General features: G+C 40.3%; 1 protein-coding gene across 1 annotated transcript in view; it reads left to right on the top strand.

Annotated features, from left to right (window-relative positions):
• map3k14a (mitogen-activated protein kinase kinase kinase 14a) overlaps window positions 1-15,781 on the top strand; it is a 50,116-nt gene extending 34,335 nt beyond the window's left edge. The window contains exons 6-16 of the mRNA XM_041173371.1: window positions 726-863; window positions 1,779-1,908; window positions 2,831-2,962; window positions 3,235-3,333; window positions 3,921-4,084; window positions 4,666-4,825; window positions 6,323-6,805; window positions 7,635-7,741; window positions 8,701-8,851; window positions 10,511-10,611; window positions 11,214-15,781. Of these exons, the coding sequence (XP_041029305.1) occupies window positions 726-863; window positions 1,779-1,908; window positions 2,831-2,962; window positions 3,235-3,333; window positions 3,921-4,084; window positions 4,666-4,825; window positions 6,323-6,805; window positions 7,635-7,741; window positions 8,701-8,851; window positions 10,511-10,611; window positions 11,214-11,378 (1,830 nt within the window). The 3' untranslated portion in view covers window positions 11,379-15,781. The remainder of the gene's footprint in view (window positions 1-725; window positions 864-1,778; window positions 1,909-2,830; window positions 2,963-3,234; window positions 3,334-3,920; window positions 4,085-4,665; window positions 4,826-6,322; window positions 6,806-7,634; window positions 7,742-8,700; window positions 8,852-10,510; window positions 10,612-11,213) is intronic.
• Window positions 15,782-25,574: the final 9,793 nt, after the last annotated feature.

Genomic DNA, 25,574 nt, shown 5'->3' with positions numbered 1-25,574 from the left:
ACCAAGCCATTTGAGGGAGTAGCCAACTAAACTTGTCAGCCTGAGCATCTCCTTGCCTCTTAATCATTGGTTATTAAGTGGCTTTAGCTGTGATGTTGGAGCAAGCTATTTGCTGTTTCTGTTGGGTTCTGGCTGGATTGTGATGCTCAGAAGATCTAAAAGAGGCAAAATAGACTTGGATTTTATGACACCTTTCACATCCTCTGAAGGCCCCAACTGCTTTGTAGCTAGCTTGTTTTTTTTTGAATTGTAGTTAAATGTGGTAGCCAATTTGACAACCAGCTATCAAATGAATGACCAGTTAATTTATTTTGGTGGCACTGGTTGAGGATAAATATAAGTCAGGACACCTTGCAAGCTCCCTACTCAGGTTCAGTAAAGATCCATGGGGTGTGTTTATGTCCATCTGAACAAATGGAGTTTCAGTTTAATGTCTCATCCAAAAGATGATACCTCTGACAATTTCTCAGTACTATGTTGGAATGTCAGGTTGGGTTATGTGCCCAAGTCCTGGAGTGGGGATTCAACAAACAAAGTTTTGACTCAAAGGGATAAAGTGTTCAACTCACCAAGCTAACACTTGACTCAGCTGGTAAGCTCTTGCCTCTGAGAAGAGAGTAAGGGAAGGGGTGAACTAGCAATAAACATGGTCAGCTTTCTCTGGCTGACATTGTGTTTTGATAAATCAGAGCTGCAATGAAATGGATTTCTCTTTCACTACCCAGAAATTAAAGCCTGTGGACTATGAGTACAAAGAAAACCTGCAGTGGTCACTCATCTCCACTCATCTTGGCGTTGGAACCTTTGGAGAAGTGTATATGGCAAAGGATCACTCAACTGAGTTCACCTGTGCTGCTAAAAGGGTAGGTTTGTACAACCAGAAGTATTATGTTTGGGATAGTATCTAGGCAGCAGTTGACTCAATAGCACAAACTGTATTACCTGGGTTTCTATGCTATTTTACTAGAATTCAACATGTAAAGTAACCATTCATCCAATTCTCATAGCTTCATCAGTTCACATGGGGACCAGCTCAATCAGTTTATTTGGTGAGCAGTTTAGTCATGGTCAAAAAAGCCCCATCCAATTTCCAGTCTGTGCTATGTAAATCCTAGCCAGAGTGCTTCTGCTAAATGTCCCTGGATGAGGGAAAGGATAATTAGCCAGGGTTCCTGTTCCTCCTTATGATGCCGCAATACCTTTTAGAAGTGTGCAAGTTCAGCTGTGATGCCTTTCACAATTAAATAGCTTGCCAGCCCTCACTGTCAAAGCTTACATATGAAAAGTGACTAATTGGATGAGGCATTTGTAGCCCAACAAGGTGTCATCAAATTTATAGTGGAAGGGGAGGCCAGACGATATCCATTGGAGCCTTTGACAAGGTTGTGTGGCTGAATCCTTAAAAAGGTTTGTGGCAAAATGCAGGAGCTTTTGAGAATCTGAAACTTATGGAGTTAGAAAAATAATTGATATTTAGCAAACCAAGACTATTCTTGCCCAGGCTAGTGGCAGTGTAATTCTCCTCCAACTCTTCCTGTTTACAGTTTTTCATCTGTCTGTAACATTCATGTACTTTTGTGTTGCCTGTTTAAATCATAATTAAACTAACAACCAAACAGCGTTAATCCCTCAGCAGCTCTTAATTTGCAGGACAGTACTTGCAGCATTATTTGATCTGAATCCTGGCTTAGATTTCAGGCTAATGGTATATAAACTAAACATATACAAATAATCTGTCTGAGAATGCATCGTCCATTAAAACTGGTCTCCTTTTCCAGATTCACGTGAGTAATTTCCAACCACAGGAGTTGTTGACCTGGAGCAAGTTGAACTCCCCGCGAATTGTTCCACTGTATGGGGGAATACGGGAAGGAGAGATGATCACCCTCTTTATGCAGCTGATTCAAGGTGAGATGCAAACCTTGGTATAAGTACACCTCCTCTCACATTGTGAAGATACAGCTTCATCCAGTATCCAATTTTAACAAGCTCATTATTGGATTCAAGTAGTCATAAAGTGAATTAAATGTCTACCTTGAATGACTGGGGCAATATTTTGAAATTTGATAAGACAATAAGGTTTTACTAACTGACATAATTTCAATATTGCAACAACCATTATTGTTAAATTACATCTTTTTTTTATTGTGAAACTATCCACTCTCTTTCCTTCATTTAGAAGCTCCTCAAAACCTACCTCTTTGACCAAACTTTTGACCCTGTGCCCTAAACTTGTTTCCTTTGGTTCGGTATCTGTTTCCATTTAGCTGTATACACTTCAGTGAACTCCTTTGGACAGTTTAGCATGTTAAAGACACGACAAAAATGCAAGTTATTGTAGAAGGACTTTATACAGGATGCCACCAAGGTCAAAAAGAGTTGGAGAGAAAACAAGATAAATTAACACTGAAAAACAAAATGTTCTGGAAAAACTCAGCACTTTTAGTTTTTATCTCAGGTCTCCAGTATTCACGGTATTTTTTCTTTTATTAGAAACTGGCACTTGGTGGTTAGAGGCTGTCAAGCTTAAATTTTATAAAACTAGATTTTATTCTGACTGGATCCATTCTGTAATCAATAATATCCACAGTCCAGTATGTGTGAGCAGCTCTTGGGCTCACATTTCAGCATGGTGAGGCCAGGGTGAACTGAGGGCGATAGGAAAACCTCAGTAGGCTGGCACAGTCCAATACCTGGATAATGCAGCAGCTGGTAGCAATAACTCATTCCTGTTTCATACCCACACTGTCATCAACATGTAGCAAATTGAATTTTAGATATTTTCTTCATATCCTGGAATAGCACTTAAGAGATTTTTTGCCTGTTTTAGGTGGATCAGTTGCACAACTAATAGTGAATAAAGGGCCTCTTCCTGAAGCTCTGACTCTGCATTACACGGGCCATGTACTGGAGGCACTAGAACATCTACACTCCCTTGGAATTGTGCATGGAGATGTAAAAGGTAAGGCTGAGCCTGACCAGTACTTCATATTCAATTCCCTTCATTAGTATTGATTCAGGTTTCCATCAGGAGATATGCTTTTGTATGTCATTGGCTGCTGTGCAAATTCAGTCTCTTCATAAAACTATCTTTATTACTCTAATCCCTTTGATGTAATTGTACATTTAAAAGCTGAAAGTGAGCTTTACTTTTAGACCAGACAATGCAAGTTAAATGCTGACCTGAAAAGGTTCTACCCAATATTAACCAACTCTGTATTATACTTTTCTCAGCGGACAATGTACTGATATCACAGAGAGGCTTGGAGGTTTATCTCTGTGACTTTGGACATTCCACACAGTTAACATCAGCGGGAAAGAGCACATTACATGGTAAGAGTTAATTATACCGACATGCTTAGCATGTTAGGATAGTTCTTTACAAAAACTTAGCTTGGAAAAGACATGACGGGAGATAGGGTCAGGGCTGGGGTTAAACACAGTCACTAACATTTTATCATAGGCCACAAACTTGGTAACCATGTGCTTACCTGTTAACTGATTCCAGCTGGTGACCCGAAGATGGAAAAGTCCGGAGCAGAATATCTTTGGAGCACCAGGCTTCAGGGGCAGCGGCTCTGCAAAGGGTACCAGTGTTGAATTATGAGTAACATGGCTGTATTACATGCAAGGGTTATTGTTAGGGGGACACTCCTTCTGAAACTCATACTGCACCATTAGGTAGATTCAGTTGAGCGCAGACTCTTACTTAGGCTTAGTTGAGAGCAGCCACATACTCCATCAGCAAGCAGCTTGATTAAGTCAGTTAGAGTTGTATCCATTTTATCCCAAGGTGTGGTATGCAACCAATAAATCGTTCTGCACTGACTGGGCACTGCCCGCTTTTATGTTTTTCAAGCATGTTTCCAATGGAATTGTTACCGAATAAGATATTTTTTTATTTCCCCTTCTCCTTACAGGCAGTCACTGCTTAGGTACAGTGACGCACATGGCTCCAGAGATAGTTGCAGGCCGTGAATTTGGTGTTAATACAGATAGCTGGAGTGTTGCTTGTATGATGTTACACATGTTAACTGGCCACCATCCCTGGAAAAATATACCAACGAATCAGCTGCTCCTTAAGGTGAGTTTGTTTAAAATCGTGCAGTGGCAATGTTATACCTTTGCAGTAACTGATGAGTACAATGGATTGAGGATGCATAATGCTATATTCATTGAAGCATCTGTCCTGACCCTTATAAAAGCTTGACCTGTGAACTGGGTTGAGACCCCAGACTTGGGCGAAGAAATGCTAAGTGAAGACCTATTTTTTTTTCAACGCAAGAGAGATTAAAGTCTAGATCAAACTGAATCGTTGTTCATTGTAGTACAGCAGCCAGCTGGAAGAATAGGTCAGGACCACCAAACTCCCAAAGCTCCCCCCCACCCCCACCACCACCACTTTCCCACACTCTGGCACTGAAACTGGATTCACTCCATATAACCATGGAAAACAGTGATTCAGGCCATGTGGGTATTTCCCATCACATCAAATAATATTCTAACCAACAAGACCTTGAGGCACAATAGACTTTGTGAACATCGGTCATCCTCTGAGGAACCTAGCTTTTGTTAAATTGTATTGTTCATTGTAAGTAAACAATTTTATTGAGGTTATAGTGCAACTACACATTGCCACTGATTTCCTGGTGTGTCTCCCAACAGATTGTGACAGAAGATCCCCCAGTGGATGAAATCCCGCCCACATGCAGTCTACACACAGCTAATGTGATCAGGGCTGCTTTGGTAAAGGATCCAAAACACAGAGCTACTGTATCTGAACTTCGTGCAGAAGTGAACAGAGCACTAGCTATATTGCGACAACGTAAGTAGAGGTTGAGGCCTATTGAACTGCCTCCTTTATTGTAGCTGAATATGCTTGTGTCCAAATAGTGCTTGGGGAAGGCAAAAGAAACTGTAAAATCCCTAATTGCTGCCAGAAATGCGCAACACTTTCTACCAGCAGTTGTCTTTGTCTGGGTTTGAGCCCGATCCTGGCTAATGGGATGAAAATCTCCTCCTCTTGTTGTCAGTAAACTTCCTAAGCGAGTGAGTTTGAAAAGTCTCAGCTGAGTTTCTCATTGGCTCAAGCCTGCAGCTCTGAGCTGCCTATTGGTGAGCACTGAATTGGCAATCTCACTTCCAGTGACCATGAGAAACTTGGATGCGAAATCTGAAACTGTCGCACAAGTACAGTAAGAAATGTCAGTCTGAGGCTGGGGTTAAGGTTCATTGTTGGTTAAGCATAGAGTTATTTTTACCCCTATCTCATACTCGAGCACTAATATCCGTCATCGTGATGAGCATTCAATAATCTGCAGATATTTCATAAGAACCATAAGAAACAGGAGCAGGAATAGGCCATTTGGCCCTTCGATCCTGTTCTGCCATTCAAGAAGATCGTGGCTGATCTGAATGTGGCCTTAACTCTACTTTTCTGCCTGCCACCCATAACCCCTGACTCCCTTGTAGATCGAAAATCTGTCTAACTCAGCCTTGATTATATTCAATGACCCAGCCTCCACTGCTCTCTGCAGAAGAGAATTCCAATGACTAACAACCCTCTGAGAGGAGACATTTCTCCTCAACTCTGCCTTGGGATACGCCTTATAGTAGAACTGTGCCCTCCTCCATGATAAAATTGATAAATATTTCTTCCTTTAAAGTGAGGGCACTGTAAAAACTCTTACTTTGCCTTAATAATACAATAATTTATCTCCATCCTGCAGTGCAATTTGTATATAATACATCTAGCGTTGCATCACTGCGTGTCACCAGTTGACATAAACATCACTGAAGATCAGTACCCTCGTGGCCATTGACCAGATGAAGTTCATCAGCCAGATAACTCATAGGTTATTTTTGCAGTACAAATATGTCACCTGCAGCATGAATTTTAAATAAGGGAGTTTTTGCAAACCCATCACCCATCTGCTCAGTACTTCCATTAAAAACTTCTTGCCATATTGTTAAATGAAACTATGTAGCACAGAAGCTTGGATTTTTGAATATTAGACTTTGAGCTTTTGCTCCCTAATCTGAACCATTGAGGGTAATTACTCAGTGAAGATAAACACATTCCCCTAGAAAGAGCGGGAAATTTAAGGGTGATTCAGCTAATGCAACTTTCATACATCTCCTGGTTATATGTAGAGATGTCCTTTTCAATGTGATGTCCAGACAATGGTGTGATAAACAGGATTAATCTAAAAATGGGTGGGGCTTGTGGTGTCCCAGTTAAGGCAGGGGCACTGGGGTTGTAACTGTGTAATATTAGTTTGTTTTGCTAACTTTGATATTCAATTTTCCCTTTGTATTGCAGGAGCTATGAGTGGTTGTCAGACTAATGTTCAGAAAGTGACTTGTGCTGCTAAGTCAGATGATGGCAACTGTAATAGTCCAGTGAATCCTGCGTCGATGGAGCAGAATGTTGGGCACTGTCCCATGAAAGGCCGGCCTCCTCCAGGATCGGAGCCAGTGCCAGCTGCTGGAGACTCAAACAAGCACAGATTCCGTTGCCTGAAGGGAGGCCAACTCAAAATGGGCTCAGTGGAAACGCTGACCAAGAAAAGTTCATCACAGGCCTGTCGAAGAAGGCCACGACCAAAGCACTTAATTAGACTGGCTTGTAACTTTAGCCAGCTGCTTCTGCAAGATGAGGAGATTCAGTTCCCTGAAGAAATGGCAGAGTCTTTGAGTGATGAGGAAGATCTGTCCACTCCTTCACCACTGTTGTCATTGTCTTCCCTCCAGAACACTGAAGCAGACAAGAAACTCTTGGAGGAATATGGGAAACTGCAGAAAGGTAACACATACTGCTTCCTGCCTTCTGAAATAATGACGAGAAAATATTTCTTTTGTCAAGATCCCACATATTGAATTGTTTCTGGAATGACTAAAATGATAAATTCTTTGACTTTTTACACTGTATGGTACAGGGTCTGTCATTTTGAGTGTGCAGTATTGTTAGAGTAAAACGCCTTTGGAATATTTCTGGCAAATTTCATTGCAAGAAAGTCCATTCCTAGTGGACAATACCCACCATAAGAATACTCATCTTGGTGAGCAGGTCACTGGTGTTTCACTGGTGCAGCCTATGAAGTGGGTCTCCACTTACGATTCCCCCCCACCAAGCTGAATTCCTCATCTCAGTGACAAGAAAAGATGTAGAATAAAGTGTAGAAACTTTGAGCAGCAGAATTGGACAACTTGCAGTGCACTGTCTAGTGCCAAGTTACAGCGTGGCACTGGCAGAAGCCTGTGGATTGGTCACCTGCCAGCGTGGAGGAAAGGAGTCTGAGAGCAACAGTGACTACACTTGAAAAATATTCGATTGGCCACAAAATGTTTTGCTGAAAAATGCTATATAAATGCAAGTCTTTTTTTAAATGAATTAAGAATATAGAAGACAGTAGAATTGAGGTGCCTTTTGCTGCTTAATTGCAAGCACACTGTTTTCTATCAGTATTTTCTTATTTGTAGTAACCATTATTCAGTTCTCTAACATGGTGTTGTCACTGTTGCTTGCACACAAATGCTGTGATCTATTTAGCCTGAATGTAGCTTGCAGCTGAAACTCTGATTTGGCATCTTGAATATATTTTTCCTCACAATCTTTTGACTTGATGTTTCAGAATTTCTACTTTACAACTTATCTCAAGTGTTCCCAGAAAAGTTGGAGGACCACATATTAGACGTGTTAAGCAGTGACGCATACAGTATAATGGAAGACTATGACAAGGTATAACTAGCCCATTGCTATGCTGCGCAAAGCTATCACATTATCACTCACTAAATTTTTTTGTCAAAGGCAACAAGCCAGAATACAAGATGTAATTTTTCAGTGTAATTTTTAAAAAAAATGGTTATTCTCAATGACGTTGCACAAGGGGAAGTGAAGATCAGGGGAGAAATTTTAACCCAATCCTCCGAGTGGGAAATTGATTGTAGCAGATTAGCCACCCAATGTTAGTTAAATGGGTGGAATGTAAAACAGATAACCAATCCAAGCCCCACTAGTTCCTTATCAGGCAGCTTAATATCCATCCTTTCTTACATATGTTTTGATTTTATGTTCTTTAGAGTGAAATGAGCAGCAGCCTGGGAAGTAGAGAAGTTGGTCAGAACACAGGAATTCCTCTGTAATACAGGTTGAGAAGCTAAGAGACACCAAACTGAGACAGACAGTGCCAGTAGTGATGGAAGGGGTTCATTACAACATAGCAAGTTTACATTGGCAGTCGCTATTATAAATATGGGTATAGGAATTTATAATGAGAAAAGTTAGCTCAAAAGATTACAGTGAAAAGTGTGAACATTTTTTAATACATTATGCAATATAGATAGATAAATGTGATAATCTATGATGGCTAAGAATGTAGTATTGGAAGGTGCTACCTTCAAAATCCCACCAGTCTGCATGACTGTACCTGGCACTTCATTGCATAGCAATTCTTCAGCATTACTGTCACCAGTCCCTGCCTATTTTTGCTAATTTAGGTACAGAAGCAGAACTTTTGAAGGGTTGATAATAAAGAATGTATATTTTTTTCTTAACTATATACCATGACTGAACTATAGTGGGCTAAGTAGCTCACAACAAAGACTTTTTTTTAACTTCTTTTACTGCAGTGTTGTTTCACACTAATAAATTACAATGCTGCATCTGACATTTAACCTGGAATATACTGTCTTTTCTAGGATTCTCAGAAAGGAATGCCCAGCCTAAGTGGTAACTACAGTTCTGGAATTCACTCAATGTCATGGAACAGTCAGACTGATGGACTTAGTGCCAGCTTTAGCCTCAGTCAACGACTAGATCACCAGCAGGACATGCCAAGCCTCTTCAATGGTAAAATAAACACTTGGCCTAGTAAGAAGTCCCATTTGAAAACAGCATTGACAACAAGTGGAGCCCTACCACAGTATTGTCAAGCTATAACTTGAATTAATGTTTAGATGACATAAATTGTGGATGTGGGCTGATCAGTTTTATCTGAATCTTGAGGGAAGCAATGTTAAAGAGGGTGGGACGGTCGTCCTCAAAATACACAGGAGGTGAAATTGGTCTTGGGCAGAAGTGCAAAATGGTGAATCACGAACCAGCCAGCTGTTTTACATCTGACTTGATTTTCTTCACTCTTGGCTGCAACTGAAAAAATAATTGGGTAAAGTGAAAATAGTAGCTAGTTTGCTATCACAGTTTACACTTGTTGTCCAAACTAATTTAATCTTCATAAAGTATTAAATAACACAGATAGTTGAACCCAGAATATCATTTCATAACAAGCCAGGCCAATAGATTAAAAAAAACAGAGGTTTAAATGAGTGAAAATAATTTAAGACTATTAGAAAAATGTCCAATGATAAACATTTGGAATAACCTCACAGGTAGGATGGTAGAGTTGAATATTCAAAATTCATATACTCTTTTATATTGGATATTAATAAAAAGAAGGATTGAATATTCCCTGATATCATCAGCAAAATAAACTCTGATAACAATTACATTATTTGATTCTGGAAAGCTTGCTGAATTGTTTCTTGCAAGGTAACTTTTGACTATGTACAGTCTCACACACATTGTGTGATAGTCAAAGGCAGTAACCCATTCTGGGCCGGTGATCTTGAAAATAAAATCAGATTTAGTAAGAAGTAAATTACCCCAGAAACAGGTTGATAAACATAGACTAATTTTGAGATGCGTTGTCTTAAAACATACAGCCAGACAATTTGATATGTCTCTAAAGATGCCCACAAGATGTTAAGATTAATCTAATGAATGATGTTCAGTGCTTAAAAAAAGACTAAGGCTGGGAGGGGAGGGATCGGAAAGTCAATGGACTTCTGGCTGCCTCGTGGGACCAGAAAATCCTGGCCTAAATTCTAGAGTCCTTATGTTGTATTAGTTGTACTGGCAGAAGAGATTACAGGAATTCTTATGCTAATAATTGGTACCATTCTCATTTACATGGCCTAGTCACATTCCCAAAGTATGCCTGTACTGGGAAATGGGGTAGGAATGTCGGCACAGCTGTGGAACTGGGCCCTGGTCTCTGGGCCTTCCAGCTTCCACTAGAAAACGGGCTACATGGCTGAAGTTTCATAGGGAGGGAGGCTGCAAAAGAAGGTAGGACTATTCTTCTAAGCCTCCATTGCCTTCCTGTCTGGCCCCTTCAGGGCTTAGATGGTCCCAGGGGCACAGCTTAATGACATTTTAGAGTAATTTTAGAGTACTCCTCAGGATGAGTGACTCCATTCCATGGCTCTGAAAGGAAACTGAAGTGGGAGGGCCAGAAACCCTTTCTCCCTTGTTCTGCACCTGTTGGAAGCTCAGGCTACAAGACCTGGAGGAGCCATGAGTGCAAAAATGTTAAAATCTAATCCTCTTATATATTGACATGGCAAAGCAGCATTTAAATTTTTTTGGAGGCTTAACTACAATTTGTTAAGGCAGCTGAAACTGAGTTCCAATGTTCTTTGTGACTAAATGCAGCGATTTTTATTTCAGGGGTTGAGGCCAGAATTCACACATTCAGTGGAGAGTGTTTGATTGTACATGATAAGCGAAGGGCTACAGTTGGCCAGGTGGCCACAGGAATCAGTAATCTGGTAAGTGATCATGTTTTTTTTGAGGGAGAGCTCACACAGCCTACACTGCCTATAACTGACACATTGGTGTTCCCTGGAATTTAGAAAATTAAGGGCTAATTGGATCAAAGTTTTCAAGATAGGAAGGGGAGCTGATTAGGTGGATAGCAAAGGAACTATTTCTGCTAGTTGGGAGTCTAGGTCTAACCTAAAAACTAAAGCCACATCTTTGCGGAGTGAAATTAAGAAATACTTATAAATGCAAAAGCTGGTAGAAATTTCGGACTCTTCTCAAAATGGCAGTAGATGCTAAGTCAATCGTCAGTTTTAAAACTGAGATTGAAAGATTTTTGTTAACCAAACTTATTAAGGGATATAGGAAAAAGGCAGATAGATGGAAATAGATTGCAAATCAACCTTGATCTCATTGAATGGTGGAACAGGCTATAGAGATGAAATAGCCTATTCATGTTCCTATGTCTCGAAAACATACAATGACAGTTAGTAAATTATTTAAATGTTTATACAGGAAAATATAATCCAGATTTTTAGGATGAAGTTTAATTTATAAGATTTGATTGTGGATTGAAAGCACTAATGTCCGACCCTTTCATTATTGGCAGATCCAGATACCCAGTTTCTCTCTGGTGAAGCAAAATGGACATCCTATTTCTCCTGACTTTGAAATCCCGGAGTCTGGAATTGACCTGAGGTGCACTCCAGCTTCCAACTACAGCAATTCCTGGACCTGGAGGGTTAAGGATGGAAACCTTAATTTCAAATATTAATTTTTTTTCTGTGCATTTTGGGATTATAACTCCCACTTTCTCATCCCTGGCTCAGATTCTCTCAACTCATTTGGATACCAGAATCACATAGTCCAAACCACAAGTAGAGTCAACTGTTCTTAATTCAAAGTTGCTGTTATGTTGACTTATCGGGTAAATTCCCAATTGGTTGTGTTGCTTGCATTGCCTCACTTGGATTGTTAATTAATTAGAATTTTTTAGCATTAAGAATATAATTTCAAAAACAGTAACATTACTAAGCAACTCAGACCATCTAATTGTTTGCAAGTGCAGTACCTCCCTGTTTATAACTGCATTATGCCAGCACTGGTGAATGTTAAATAACTAAATAGATAACTTCATTGAAATGAATGGGATCTCTTCCACATTATTAGGGAAATAAAATTGCTGAGAACCTGCTATTGTCAGGCAAATAACCATATTCCGCTTAGCACCTTGGGGTTGAATATTTGTGGAGAGTTCTCCTTTTTATGAGAAGTTTTGATAGAGTGCTTATGACAAGATAATTGTCATAGGAACCAGAATGGAGATGAGGAGAATTATTTTAACCATTATAATCTGGGATGCCTTTACTGCCTAAAAGGGCATTGGAAGGAGATTCATTAGTGACTTTCAAAGAGGTATTGGATGAACACTTGAAGGGAAAAGAATTGCAGGGCTATGGGAAATAGTGGGAGTGTGGAACTAATTGGTAAGCTCTTTCAAAGAGCAGGATGGTCCAAATGGCCTCCTTCTGTGCTGTATGATTCTCTGTTCATCTGCTGTAACAACAGAGGATTTCCAAGAAATACTGGAAAAGCTTCATGGACATTCATCTCATTTCTCCAGAATTCCTGCAAATCTTCTCCTATTACTTTAGGTGAACCCCCATAGAAATCCAAGCCCAGTGTATGTAAATGAAAATAAGTGGCAGACAAATTGATACTTTACACCCTCTTCAAATTAAGCGGGTCCATAACTGAGCACGACAAACACACAAACATGAAACAGCAAAGAGTAATGCATAACATAAGGATTAGTTATAATGGTGAAATCCTTTAACATGCAACTGGAGAACTAACCTTCAGAAACCAGACTCTGCAGATGCACCTGTGTGATGCTTGGCATCAGTTACCTTTTGGTTTAGATTTTACGCTTCAGTCACTTAAAGACCAATCATTGCACCAATGCGCCCAGACACAAGCTCTTTTGAAAGAGGTATCACCGGTTTGTGCAAATGGGTTTTCAAAGGAGATTTGAGCCAATGCTTTTTTTTTCTGTTGCTGCTCCAGTGATATATTTTACATCACTTACAGTTATGTTTCATTATTATAGGTTTTGAATGTAACATTGAACAATGCTTCTTTCACTTAGTGTCCTTTGGTATCACAGAGAAACAGAATCACCTTTGGCTGATTCAAAAATATGAGCAGGCAGAAAGAGATATTACACTGGACATTTGAGATAAGCGAGAATATTGGTCTTTTGGCCACTTTTTTTTGCCACTGATACCACCATCAACCTTGACGGGTAATGGTTCAGTTGCCTGTTGACATTTTTCTCCCCCTCCAGTTGAGGCTGCTTAAGCTGTTCACAACGCAGTGTTCAGTGGGGATGTACCAGATAGTGCTGGCCGTGGAGGCTGAAGAGCAAAACTATTGGCCGTCACGCGGAGTCTGTCATCCTGTCGAATGTTGCAAGGAGTGAGACATTCCACCTCATGTGGGGTCATGGTGATGCACTCTTTCCCCATGAAAAACATTACTTTGTGTCAGCTGTGGTACAAGGTGGTGACGATGCCATAGGGATCTGCATCCTGACCACCTGCCCTTCCAAGAGGCAGAACTTTGGGAAACAAGAAGCTGCCGTGGAATGGGAAGAGGGAAGGAGAAACTAAAATGTGTCTCCTTTTGGGAGAATAAACAATAGGCAACAATTTTGCGTTTATTTGTGTTCTGTGAAAGAACTAATGTATTCAAGATTCTAATGACAGTGGATCACAGAGGATTACTACTGAGGTGGAGCTTTGGTAAATTGTGGGAGGGTCACAAAGGATCCTTCCTGTACATGTCCAGGATAATGAATATGATCTGCTCTTTGTTACTGATCAGTTTTAAAGTGAAATAAAAGAGAGAATGCTGGAAAAGCTTAGCAGGCCTGGTAGCATCTATGGGGAGAGAAACAGAGTTAACATTTCTGAGCTCTGAAGAAGAGTGATATGGACTCGAAACATTAACTTTGTTTCCCGCTTCACAGATGCTGCCAGATCTGCTGAGTTTTTCTAGCATTTCCCGTTTTTATTTCCAGTTTCCAGCATCTGCAGTATTTTGCTTTTATCTAAGTTTTAAAGTGATTCTGGTTGCTGGGAAGCTCTGAAGTGACTTGCCCAAATTCATTTTACTATGAAAAGGTATCCTCAGATCTACCTAGATATATTTAATAAGGAATAAATGCTGTGATATATTTCTGCATGTTAATATAGAATACGATTCTGTATAGCAATACGAACAGTGACCTGTGTGGAGACTGTGCAGGATGTTTTCTATTTCTTGGGATTTATGTCAATCCTGAGATTTGTATGTAACTTTTCTATCACTTGCTTCATTTTACAAAGTGCAATTGTGAAACTGCACAAGGGGCCGAGCATGAGGACTTGAAAGAAAATTTCCAGTTTCACTAGTCAGCAAGCCATCTTCATTCTGCAAGACTGCTGAATGTTCTTATGTGCTTTAGTCTGTCATACCTGAGACAGGGCAGTTTATAAGCTTTGGGGTTACATCATGGGTCTGGTATAAGTCTCTGGGTTGGACTGAAATTGAGGTGTTGGTACTTTCTGTTTAAAACTAGAATGTTTAATTTGTGGTGCCATCAAACAGAGCGGCTTCAGCAGCTTTGAATCAGTGCTAATGGCTTGTGTATATGCCCCACACCAAACTGTGGTGGCCCACAATTAAAGGGCAGACAGACAGTGGTCTCATCAGTACGAACTACCATATATTCCATTAGCACTGGAAACATAATGCTCTTCCCCTCAATTGAGTTTGAGCTGCCAATCGGATATATGGGACATTTTTTCATTTATTTTTAAGTATAGATATATATAAATATATTTTTGAAATTGTATTTCTTGAATGGAAAATCACTTTAATGTTATAATAATATAGCTATTAATTTGAAGCATGGGCTTTGCTGTTCTGAAGAAACTTGGAAATTTACACTGAGGGTCAGATTTTAGTGGAGCCATGAAGACTCTGCAGACCTTTAGAAATGGCGGGCTGAACACCGGTGTTAAAGTCCCATCCCCATTTCCAACAGATCCAATTTTCCCCGTGCAGGTTGGTTTGGATTAATAGGGGTTAGCTCGGTATGTGGCAAAGGATTGCAGTTGGGTTTAAACTTAAATTGTTGTGTCCTGATAGGATGGAATGAGAGTAACATACGTTTAAGGAGAATTCAAACTTTTTGACTTCATAATGAAACTTTACTTACATTACCAACAATTGATACACAGCTTAGAGAATCGAGGATATTGTGTAATGTCGTTACCAGTCATTTTCAGCGTTTTAGTATCTATCTTTACGGAGCGTGTTTTATGACCTGGCATACATTGCCTGAAAGGGTGCTGGAACTGGATTCAATAACTTTCAAAAGGGAATTGAATAAATACTTGAAGGGAAGAAAACTTGAAGATTATGAAGGAAGGACAGGGAAGTGGGATTAATTAGATAGCTTTTGCAAAGAGTCAGCACAGGCACTATGGGCTGAATGACATTCTCCTGTGTGATGATTCTAAAATATGCTATAGAAAAAGATAGTATTTAGCTAAAATATTTGAATGTGTAATGTTCTGCGTTCATCACCTGATGTTGCTCCCGCTGCTGATTACAACTCTTTCATCATCAGCACTTTTGCCTGTTGGCATAGTTTAAAAGACTTACTTTGAAATGTGTATTTGGAAGACAGTTTGCACTGTTGGATCTTTTTCATTTGAAGTAGATGTATAGCTTGGGAGTCTCTCACTCCCTTTATTAGCCTTTACTAAAATGCTAGTGACAATGCTATCATGATTGTAGACTCTATAATCTGGTTGTGCACACTGGTGTTGGTGCTACATTTCAAGTCCTGTGCCCTTCCTTGTGTTTTATTGAATGTGCCTTAAAATGATTATGCTACTGACAGGTGAATGTAACCTTTGCTTTGATGATTGTGGCCACAATAGTTTAGCGGTTTGTACTTTTATCCAATGGAAATCTGTGAAAGGCTTATTTCATTCACCTGAAGAAATGATACTTTTTGAAATAAGTTTACTTTGAAATGTTATGCTTTTTTTCCTGAAATATCAATTTGCACAATACATTTGAATGATACCCAAAGTAAAATAATAAAGCACTTCTGAAGCTCTATTTCTGTTTGTTTTTGGGCTCATTTCTCATCTGACTGTTAATGAAAGAGATTGAAAAAGTACTAGGAAAACTAATGGGACTAAAGGCTGACAAGTCCTCTGGACCTGATGGCCTCCATCCTAGGGTCTTAAGAGTTGTAGAGATAGCGGATACATTGATTGTAATCTTCCAAAATTCCCAGATTCTGGCAAGGTCTCAGCAGATTGGGAAAACTGCAAATATAACACCTCTAATCAAGGAGGGAGAGCGAAAGCAGGAAACTATAAGCCAGTTTAACATATGTCATTGGGAAACTGCTTTAATTCATTATTAAGGAAGTAGTAGAAAGATGTTCAGAAAATCATAATACTGCTGGGCAGACTAAAGAGTAGATCTTGGAGGATGTAATAAGCAGTGTGGATAAAGGGGAACCAGTAGGTGTAGTGTATTTAGGTTTCCAAAAGGCATTCGATAAGGTATCACATAGACAGATTGCTGCACAGGATAAAAGTTCCGGGTGTTGGGGGGTGATATAATACCATGGATAGAAGATTGGCTAATAACAGTAAACTGTGCAGCCATGCCCTGCACCTCTTGACTGTGGCTAAGGGCCTAGTGCACCTTTTCTTCTGTGCCTCTCTTCCGCTGTTTGTGTGTCCAGGAAGACTGGAGTCCCATCTTTGGGTGACATCTCTTCACTGGCTGCTACCCTTGGATGCAATGTCCAGCTGTTGTCACAAACACCACCTCCCCCGACTTGCCCCCACCAAGTTTTACAGAGTTGCTTCTCTCCATGCCTTTGCTGGCCGCCTCTCTCCTTCGGTGAAAGTTTGCACTCCAATGAATGAATGCAGCTCCAGAATGGCTGACCTACCCCCTCCCCCCACAGTGCCTGAGAGCTCACCAGGAATCTGTCCTGCTTTATTGGTCAGGGATATCATGGCCCGTGATCTTGTTCATCGCCTGTTAACTTGAGAGAGTAGGATTTAATTCCATTCAGAGATCCGTTAATTTGAGTTAATGATCTTCTCACCAATTTCAATTACTTTCCCTCTGCTTGCATGTGGCATCACCACCTCACTGCCTGTCCACAGCCCATGTGAATTGGTCCTCCATTCCCAACATCAGTGTTCTGATATGTGGCCTCTTGTGCTATTCTACAGCCTCCTTGCCACGGTTCCAACCCCAGTGATCTATGTTAAAATATGCCCCATTTCGTTGAGCAAGCCTTATCTGACTTAATATCTCCTTATGTAGCTTGGTGTCATATTTTGTTTTATAATGTTCTTATGAAGTCCTTTGTAATGCCTTATTATACAAAAGGTGCTATATAAATATACGTTGTTGGATTCCACAATTGTGCACATGCCATCATCTAAGAAGGCTAACAAGGACTAGCAAGCATGCTAGTGAAACAATTCCGATTATAAATAAAAAAAACTAGTTTATTTTGCAAAGGATGACAAACAGACAAAAAGATTAATAAGGAAGGAAAAATTAGAGTATGAGAGAAAGCTAGTGAGTAATATAAAGATGGATAGTAAGAGTTACTACAGATACTTAAATGAGAAATGAGTTAACAAAGTGAGTATTGGTCCTGTGGAGATTGCATCTGGAGAATTGATAATGGAAAGCAGGGAGATGGCGGATGAATTAAACAGGTATTTTGCTTCATCTTCACTATAGAGGACACCAGTAACATCACAAAATTAGCTGTAAATCAGGAAATGGAAGGGAGGGAGGAACTCAGGGAAAATTACAATCACCAGGGAAGCGGTAGTGAGCAAATTGTTGGGGCTACGGGCTGACAAATCTCCAGATCCAGATGGACTTCACCCTAAGTTCCTGTAAGAAGTGGCTAGTGAGATAGTCGATGCATTGGTTTTAATTTTCCAAGATTCCCTAGTTTCAGGGCAGGTTCCATTAGATTGGAGAAGAACAAATATTACTCCTTTATTAAGGAAGGGAGGGAGATAAAAAGCAGAAAACTATAGGCCAGTTAGCTTAACATTTGTGTCAAGACTGACTGGGGATAGTGCGCTGTAATATCAAACCCCACTGCTCCCTGAGCCATGACAAATGTGAGAAGTTTGATTAGACCACCAAATTGCCCCAACTCTACCCAACTGTTTAATTTAGGTTAAAAGAAAACGAGCACCAGGTTTGTAAACTTAACTGTAAGAAATTTCCTGTTGGCGAGCAGGGGCAGGGCCCACTCGCTGACATGTAAGATGACGCGGAATGATGTTGGGTGGAACTCCCGATGTCATCCCGCATCATTTGCATTTTCAGGTTGGCGGGGGCGCAGTCGAGTCAGCTGTGCGCCCGCTGACCTGTCAACGGCCTATTGAGGCCATTCAAAAAATTAAGCTCATTAGTGGACCTGCCCGTCCAACCTTAAGGTTGGCGGGCAGGTCGGGAGCACTGGCGGCCACATGAGAAAGCAGGAAACCTCATCCATGGGCGGGATTCATTGCTGAATCAAAAAATTAAGGGACACTTTTAATTAACGTTATGTCCATGTCCCAACTCATGTGACATTGTCACATGAGGGGACATGGATGGTGAATGAAATTTTCACTGCAGTAGCTTTTTGACTTTGGGAACCGACCTCCCTGAAGCAGCACTTGGTCTCAGGGAGATCGGAATCCCACCCCCAACCACCCTGCATAGGAAGCTCATAGGTCTTCTCTGCGGACGTCACGCTGGGAGGGCCTTAATTGGCGCCCTCACCCCCTCCCCAATCGGGGGCACCAATTGGAGGGCCGCCCACCCGCACCTGCACTTCCCCCTCAACGGGGGGAAAATTTTGCCCAACAAGTAAGTAACTGTTTATTAAACAAATTGTCTGTAACCAATGGCAAAAGAAAGAAATATGAACTGCTAACTTTTAACTCAAAACTTAAACTCTACCCCTTCTAAAACCCCTATACACAAACACACACACAAACACGACGCACAAAACATGGATTTTAAGGGTGAGATATAACAGTTCAATAGCACCAATCAGGAGTTTGGGATTAGATGGCTTGAGTTCGATTGCTTTCTTCCAAATTCTTTGTAGGTTGTTGTGTCTCCCAGCACTTCCTATAGAAATAATTGGGGCATCTCAGTACATATAGCCAAATAGGCAACACTGGCTCTAATCATCCTGCTGTTAACTATTTGACAGAATCTATTAAGGTAAACCAGCAGCAATTCAGGAGTAAATTCTCCTAATTTTCCAACATCTATCATCCCACCAGCTACCCAAATTGTATCTCTGTTTTGACTGTGAACTCTGATCAACACGGATTCTGTATAAACCTGTAGCTCAGTACTCCACAATAAAGATTCTCTGGTTGAAATTTGCTTTTAATATCTCTACTGGTGATTTTTTCCCCTTTTCCTCCTGACAGGGGTTTCTCAGAAAAAGCAGGATGCAGCGATATGAGGAATAGCCAGCTAGCTCCTATGGCAGGATTATTGGAGTCTTACAAGACACAGGAGAGAGAGGTTTAAGATCTTTTCTCTTTTCAGACTAGGATCTGATTGATAGCACTAGCCTCACACAGAACCTGGCCACTTGGTCAGGAGCCAATCAAAAGGCCGTCATGAGGTAGTTCTCTCTTAAACCAGGTCTCCTTTCCAGCACAATTCCATCCAACCTGTTATACACTGTTCCAGGAGATAGCAACATTATGGATTTTATTCTTCCTGCTCTAGTGAACATATCTTTTAAACTGCAGCCATGGTAGTTTTTAAAGCCACAGTCCAATCTTAAAGCCATAACCCAAGAAAAAAAAAAAATATGTTCTTTAGGTGCCTCCACCTAAAATAAAAATATGAAATTCCATTTAAAAAATGCATTTCATCACAGGGTATGTGATACATAGACAACAAACATGAGGCTTACACTCATTCATCCATCCTTCCCCCTTATACAATCTTAAGTATTAACTGATTTCAGTAATCTACACCCAGGACAATGCATCTGCAATCACATTATCTTTGCTGGTAATGTGAACAATCTTTACATTTAGAGTTTTAAACTTCTCAATGAACACCAGCAGATTATGGTCAGTATTGATTAGTGTTTCCTTGTTATTGTCTTATTTTTTTGTTCCTTTGACCTTCTTTGCTCTGACTTCTCTTCCTTTCCTTGCTTTTGGATGTTGCTCTTTTTTTCTTGATATTTACTCTTGCCTGGCTCCGCATCGTTATTACTGGATTTAACCCAGTTTTCCTTGTGTTTTTGTTCCCTGCCCCTGCGTCTTGAGTTCGCATGTTTTCCCTTTTTTTAACTTTTTCTTTTACGCTATCTTTACTTCTAGATTTGTCCCTTTTCCCTCTATCTTTGTCTTTACTCTGTTCTCTATCCCAGCTTCTAGATTTTGATTTGGCCCTTTTTTCTCGCTCTCTGCTTTTAATTTGTTCTCGCCTTTTAGATTTCAATTTGGCCCGTTTAGCTCTCTCATTGCTTTTACTCTGTTTATGATCTCTACTTCTGGATTTCACCTCTTTACTGTTACTCTGCTCTGGATCACGTGTGCTGGATTTTGACTTGACTTGTTTCTCCAACTCTTTTCCATTAGCCTGCTCTCGTGCTACTTTACATGCTCTGTTTTGTTTTGGGTAATGGCCCTATACAATCTACCAGTACCCAACTAAATGGTTCTACAAAAAGTGGTATGGATATAAAGGGGCTGGGTTGATTACATATTGAGGTTTACCTACTACGTGACATGTATGACACATTTTATAAAATAGCACCACGTCTTTATGAAGCCTTGGCCAGGTAAAATGCCTGTTTTTTGACCCTTGGGTTTCCCATATTCCGACATGTCCTGCCATGTGAATCTCGTGTGTGACTCATAATATCTCCTTGTGGTGTCTGGGCAGTACCACTTTCTGATGAACAACTGTCCATTCCTCATCTGCAGGTCTATGTGGCTGTCTCCATTTCCTCAGCAGAACTCCATTTTTAAGGTAATAACACTCCAGAACTCTTTCAGCCTCAACTTCAATGTGAACTGACTGTGCTAACTTGTTTAACTCTGGATCTGCTTTCTGAACCTCAATTAAGGAAGACCTGCCAAACCCTCTCTTTGAATTATCCTCATCCTTAAAGAAAGTTTCGGCTACTCTAACATCTGCCCATGGTTGACCTCTAGTGATGCACATTTTTAGCCTTTGCTGTGGTCACCACACAAAATGGAAAAATATCAGGAACTTGTTCTTGTAACTGCTCCATCTCTTTAGCCTCTCTCGGATTTTCCTTGATTATGGGCACTCCTGCCAAATGGATCCACTCCATCCCCGGGTAATTTCTTAATCACTCCTACAACCACCAATCTACTGTCCTTACCTGGTCTGGCCTACATGTGACTCCAGGCCCACAGGAATGTGGTTGACTCTTAAATGCCCTCTGAACAAGGGCAATTTGGGATGGGCAATAAATGCTGGCCTAGCCAGCAATGCACACGTCAAATAAATAAAAAAAAAATCCAGATAACAAATCACATTCCAATTGCACTTTGTACAATGTAACCGGGATATACTCTCCGCTTATCCTGTTTACTAATACTTTAGCTTTCATTGAACTCTCTGGAGGGAAAACTAGGTCCTTCTCCAGCAAAAGAGTTTGAGTAGCTCCTGTGTCCCTTAATATAGTTATGGGTTAAGCTGCCTCATTTGATGAACAAGGGGTTATCTTCCCTTTAGACAAAAACCATTTATATCTCTCATCTACCTTATTCACTTCACCTGCATTCACAGCAGTGTTTACCTCCAGGCCCTTATTTGTGGTTAAAGTTACAATTTGATCCATGGCATTTTACTTTTGAGTTCCCTTTTTGGACTCACTCTTATGAACTCCAATAAGTCCCATTAGCTTCCCTTGCAACTTGCAACATTCTGAATGAATGTGTCCCACTTTATTACAATGGAAACACTCAGGCCTTCGAGTTTCAACTCCACCCTCAGCACCTTCCTCCCTGATCTGGGGAGGAGATCTCAAGGTATTCCCAGCTATCCATTCTTTACCCTGGTACTTGCCTTCCTTTCACTCTCTCACTTTCTATCCTTTACAAATTCACAGGGGTGATGGGAAAAAGGTTAAGTTTTATGGATCAGCTCATAATCGTCAGCCGTTACTGCTGGTCTAGCAGTTGCAACCCTTTGGTCTTCAACATGGGTTCTTATTACAGAAGGTAGGGAGTTTTTAAATTCTTCCAAGAGAATGATCTCTCTGAGAACTTCATAGGTAGTTTCAATTCCTAATGCTCATATCCACCTATCAAAACTGCTTTGTTTAAGCCTTTCAAATTCAATGTAAGTTTGCCCAGGCTGCTTCTTTAAATTTAGAGACATTTGTCTGTATGCTTCAGGGACCAACTTATTTGCACTCAAAATGGCCTTTTTCACCACCTCATAATCCCTAGAAACCTCTTCTGACAGTGAAGCATAAATTTCCTGTGTTCTGCCTGTCAATTTGCTTTGCATAGCCATTATCCAGTTTTCCTTTGGCCAATTCATCTATTTAGCTATCATCTCAAATGAAATAAAAATGCTTCAATATCTCTTTCTTCAAATTTTGGAAGGGCTTGTACAAATTTAAACATCTTCCCACTGGATTCTGATCTGTACATAAGTCCTGCCTCACCTCCTGCTGTCTCTTTTTTAACTGCCTGCATTCTAAGCTGGAATTCTCTGTCTCTCTCTTTCTCTCTTCCCTCATTTTCTAACTTCACCATTTCTAATTCTCTTTCTTGTTTTCTTCCTCTCTCCTGCCTTTCAGCCGTTCCCTTTGATGCCCTTTCTCTTTTTGGTGCCTCTTAACCACTCCTACAACCACCAATCTACTGTCCTTACCTGGTCTGGCCTACATGTGACTCCAGGCCCACAGGAATGTGGTTGATTCTTTATTTGCAACTGAATTTGAGCCCATTCCAATGAACCACCCATTGGAGAACTCAGTCTCTCGGGTATTCCTTCCAGCTTTAAATGCTGTGCTACCTCGTCGTTTATCTTTGCCTCTCTACCTTTGGTAGGCAATCCTACTCTTAATTTACTTGCCAATTCAATTAGTCTGGCTTTTAGGATCCCTTGTAAAATTATTAGGGACATCTCTCCCACTTGCAGGAAGGTTTTGGCAGTTTCCAGTGCCATCTTTTCTCCATAGTGCAGGCTTGGCGTTTCCTTTTAGCTTTTATTTCTGACTAAATCTACACCCGAATTGTCGTCGTCTTTTGTTCCAAAATATCCCAGATTTGAGACCCAAGCTTTGTCATGACTGACTGGGGACAGTGCTGACTGGGGACAGTGCGCTATAGCATCAAGCCCCACTGCTGCCTGAGCCATGACAAGTGTGAGAAGTTTAGACCACCAAATTGCCCCAGTTCTACCTAACTGTTTAATTTAATTTAGGTTAAAAGAATATGAGCATCAGGTTTGTAAACTTAACAAATAAATAACTGTCTATTAAACAAATTGTCTGTAACCAGTGGCAAAAGAAGGAAATATGAATTGCTAATTTCTAACTCTACCCCTCCCCTCCCCACATATATATATATATATATATATATACACACACACACACACACACAAGATGCACAAAACATGGATTTTAAGGGTGAGTTAAACAGTTCTATTGCACCAATCCAGAGTTTGGGATTAGATGGGTTGATTTTGATTGCTTTCTTTCAAATTCCTTGCAGGTTGTTGTGGCTGATGCGAGGTGGTCTCCCAGCACTTGCAGTGTGTGGTTCTCTGGTTGAAACTTGCTTTTAATGTCTCTACTGGTGATATTTCCCTTTTTCCTCCTGATAGGGATTTCTCAAAGGAAGTAGGATACTGCAATGTGAGGAATAGCCAGCTAGCTACTATGGCAGGATTACTGAAGTCTAACAAAACACAGGAGAGAAAGCTTTCAGGCCTTTTCCCTTTTCAGGCCAGGAGCTGATCGACAGCACTATCCTCACACAGAACCTGGCACTTGGTCACGAGCCAATCAAAACATTGTTGCTAAGCAGTTCTCTCTTCAGCCAGGTCTCTTTTCCAGCACCATTTTGTCCAACTTGTTACACACTGTTCCAGGAGATAGCAACATTGTATATTTTCTCTTGTGAACATTTCTTTTAAACTGCAGCCATGGTAGTTTTTAAAGCCATAGTCCAATCTTAAAGCCATAGCCCAAGAAAAAGTAAAAAATATGTTTTACATCTGTCACAGGGAAAATGTTAGAAGCTATTATTAAAGGTGTTATAGCAGGGCACTTCGAAAAATCCAAGGCAGTCAGGCAGAGTTGACATGGTTTTGTAAAAGGGAAATCATGTTTAACCAATTTATTGGAGTTCTTTGAAGGAGTCTAATGTGCTGTGGATAAAGGGGAATCAGTGGATGAACTGTACTTAGATTTCCAGAAGGCATTTGATAAAGTGCCACGACAAAGGTTATTTGGGAAAGTAAAAGCTCATGGTGTAGGGGGTAACATATTGGCATGGATAGAAGATTGGCTAGCTAACAGGAAGCAGAGAGTTGGCATAAATGGGTCTTTACATGGTTGGCAGGATGTGACGAGTGGTGTGCCACAGAGATCAGTGTTGGGGCCTCAAGTTTTTACAGTTTATATAAATGACTTGGATAAAGGGACCAAAAGAATGGTTGACAAATTTTCTGATGACTCAAAGATAGGTAGGAAAGTAAATTATGAAGAGGACATAAGGAGGCTACAAAATGACATAGATAGGTTAACTAAGCCTGCTGAGTTTTTCCAGGTAATTCTGTTTTTGTTTTAGATAGGTTAACTGCTTGGTCAAAGATCTGGCAAATGTACTATAATGTGGGCAAATGTGAAATTGTTCATTTAATATTGTGCAATGAGAAGGGAGTAATTAATGATCTCATAGGGAAGGCACTCCTAGGTAGCAGCAACCATAATATGGTTGAATTTTACTTGCAGTTTGGGGGGAGAGGAGTGGGCCTGAGACTAAATTTTTAAACTTAAATAAGGGCAATTATGAGGGCATGAAAGGTGAGCTGGCTAAAGTGAATTGGCTAATTAGGTTAAGTGACAGTTCAATAGAAATGCAGTGGCTTATATTTAAGGGGCTATTTCAGAATACACAGAATAGAACATTCCAATGAGTAAGAAAAAAGTCCAGGGATGGACAAACTATCCATGGTCAACTATAAAGGTTAAAGATGATATCAAACTTAAAGAAAAAGCATATTATTGTGCAAAGATAGGTGGAAGGTCAGAAGACTGAACAGAATATAAGGAACAGCAACAAAAGACAATAAAAGACAAATAAGGAAGGAAAAAATGCAGTATGAGAGAAACCTAGCTAGAAATGTAAAAACAGATAGTAAGAGTTTTTATAAATATTTAAAAAAGGGAGTTAACAAAATGTACTTTGGTCCTATAGAAAGTGAGTCTGGAGAATTGATAATAGAAAACAAGGAGATGGCAGATGAATTGATCAGATATTTTGCATCAGTTTTCACTTTGGAGGATACAAGTAACATCCCAGAAGCAGCTATAAACCAGGAAATGGAAGTGGGGAAAGAACTGAGAAAAATTACAGTCACTGAGTAAATTGTTGGAGCTACAGGCTGATAAGAGCCTGGGTCTTGATGGACTTCATCCGAAGGTATTAAAATAAATGTCTGGTGAAATAGTTGATGCATTGGGTTTAAGTTTCCAAAATTCCCTAGATTCGGTGTAGGTCTCATTAGATTGGAAGATAGCAAATGTAATACCATTATTCAAAAAGGGAGGGAGACAGAAAGTGGGAAACTACAGGCCCAGTTAGCTTAACATCTGTGACAGGGA

The sequence above is a fragment of the Carcharodon carcharias genome, chromosome 23 (assembly GCF_017639515.1).
Source record: "Carcharodon carcharias isolate sCarCar2 chromosome 23, sCarCar2.pri, whole genome shotgun sequence".
In the NCBI taxonomy this organism is placed as follows: Eukaryota; Metazoa; Chordata; class Chondrichthyes; order Lamniformes; family Lamnidae; genus Carcharodon; species Carcharodon carcharias.
The sequence above is the reverse complement of the archived record's forward strand: the minus strand, read 5'-3'. Positions and strand labels throughout refer to the sequence as shown.